The sequence below is a fragment of the Penaeus monodon genome, chromosome 19 (genome assembly GCF_015228065.2).
Source record: "Penaeus monodon isolate SGIC_2016 chromosome 19, NSTDA_Pmon_1, whole genome shotgun sequence".
Lineage (NCBI taxonomy): Eukaryota > Metazoa > Arthropoda > Malacostraca > Decapoda > Penaeidae > Penaeus > Penaeus monodon.
The window spans coordinates 3,877,933-3,878,285 of NC_051404.1; the positions used below are offsets into that span (position 1 = coordinate 3,877,933).

Consider the following 353-nt stretch of genomic DNA (forward strand, 5'->3'; position numbering starts at 1 on the left):
ATGATAGACTACTGCCATAAAAGTGTCTCTAACCTTTGCCAATGATAATTTCAGTTATTCGGAAGTCTGGATGGAGGACTGGATGGAGTTACACGCTCAGGTAGTGTGATGGACCTCAATGCACAGTTGTCCTCTGCACCCACACCGAACCACGCGGACAAGAACAAACATCGGTACTCTTTACCTGGGCCGAGTGAGAGGCCGTTTGGCTTGTGTGAGTATCCATAAAAGTCTGAAGTGTCACATCTTATCTTATTTGACACATGTTGATAACAATAGTTTGTTGTTAGGACTGTGTAAGTGGGATTGAAGTATGAAGTATGCTTATCTTGGGTTTTGCAAGGGTTGGAATC

The 353-nt window shown here is 43.6% G+C and overlaps 1 protein-coding gene across 1 annotated transcript in view; it reads left to right on the forward strand.

The window, feature by feature from the left end:
- LOC119584982 (kinesin-like protein KIF13A) overlaps positions 1 to 353 on the forward strand; it is a gene marked incomplete at its 5' end in the record, with an annotated part of 70,347 nt that overhangs the window by 56,268 nt on the left and 13,726 nt on the right. The window contains 1 exon segment of the mRNA XM_037933590.1: positions 55 to 214. Coding sequence (XP_037789518.1) covers positions 55 to 214 — 160 coding nt within the window.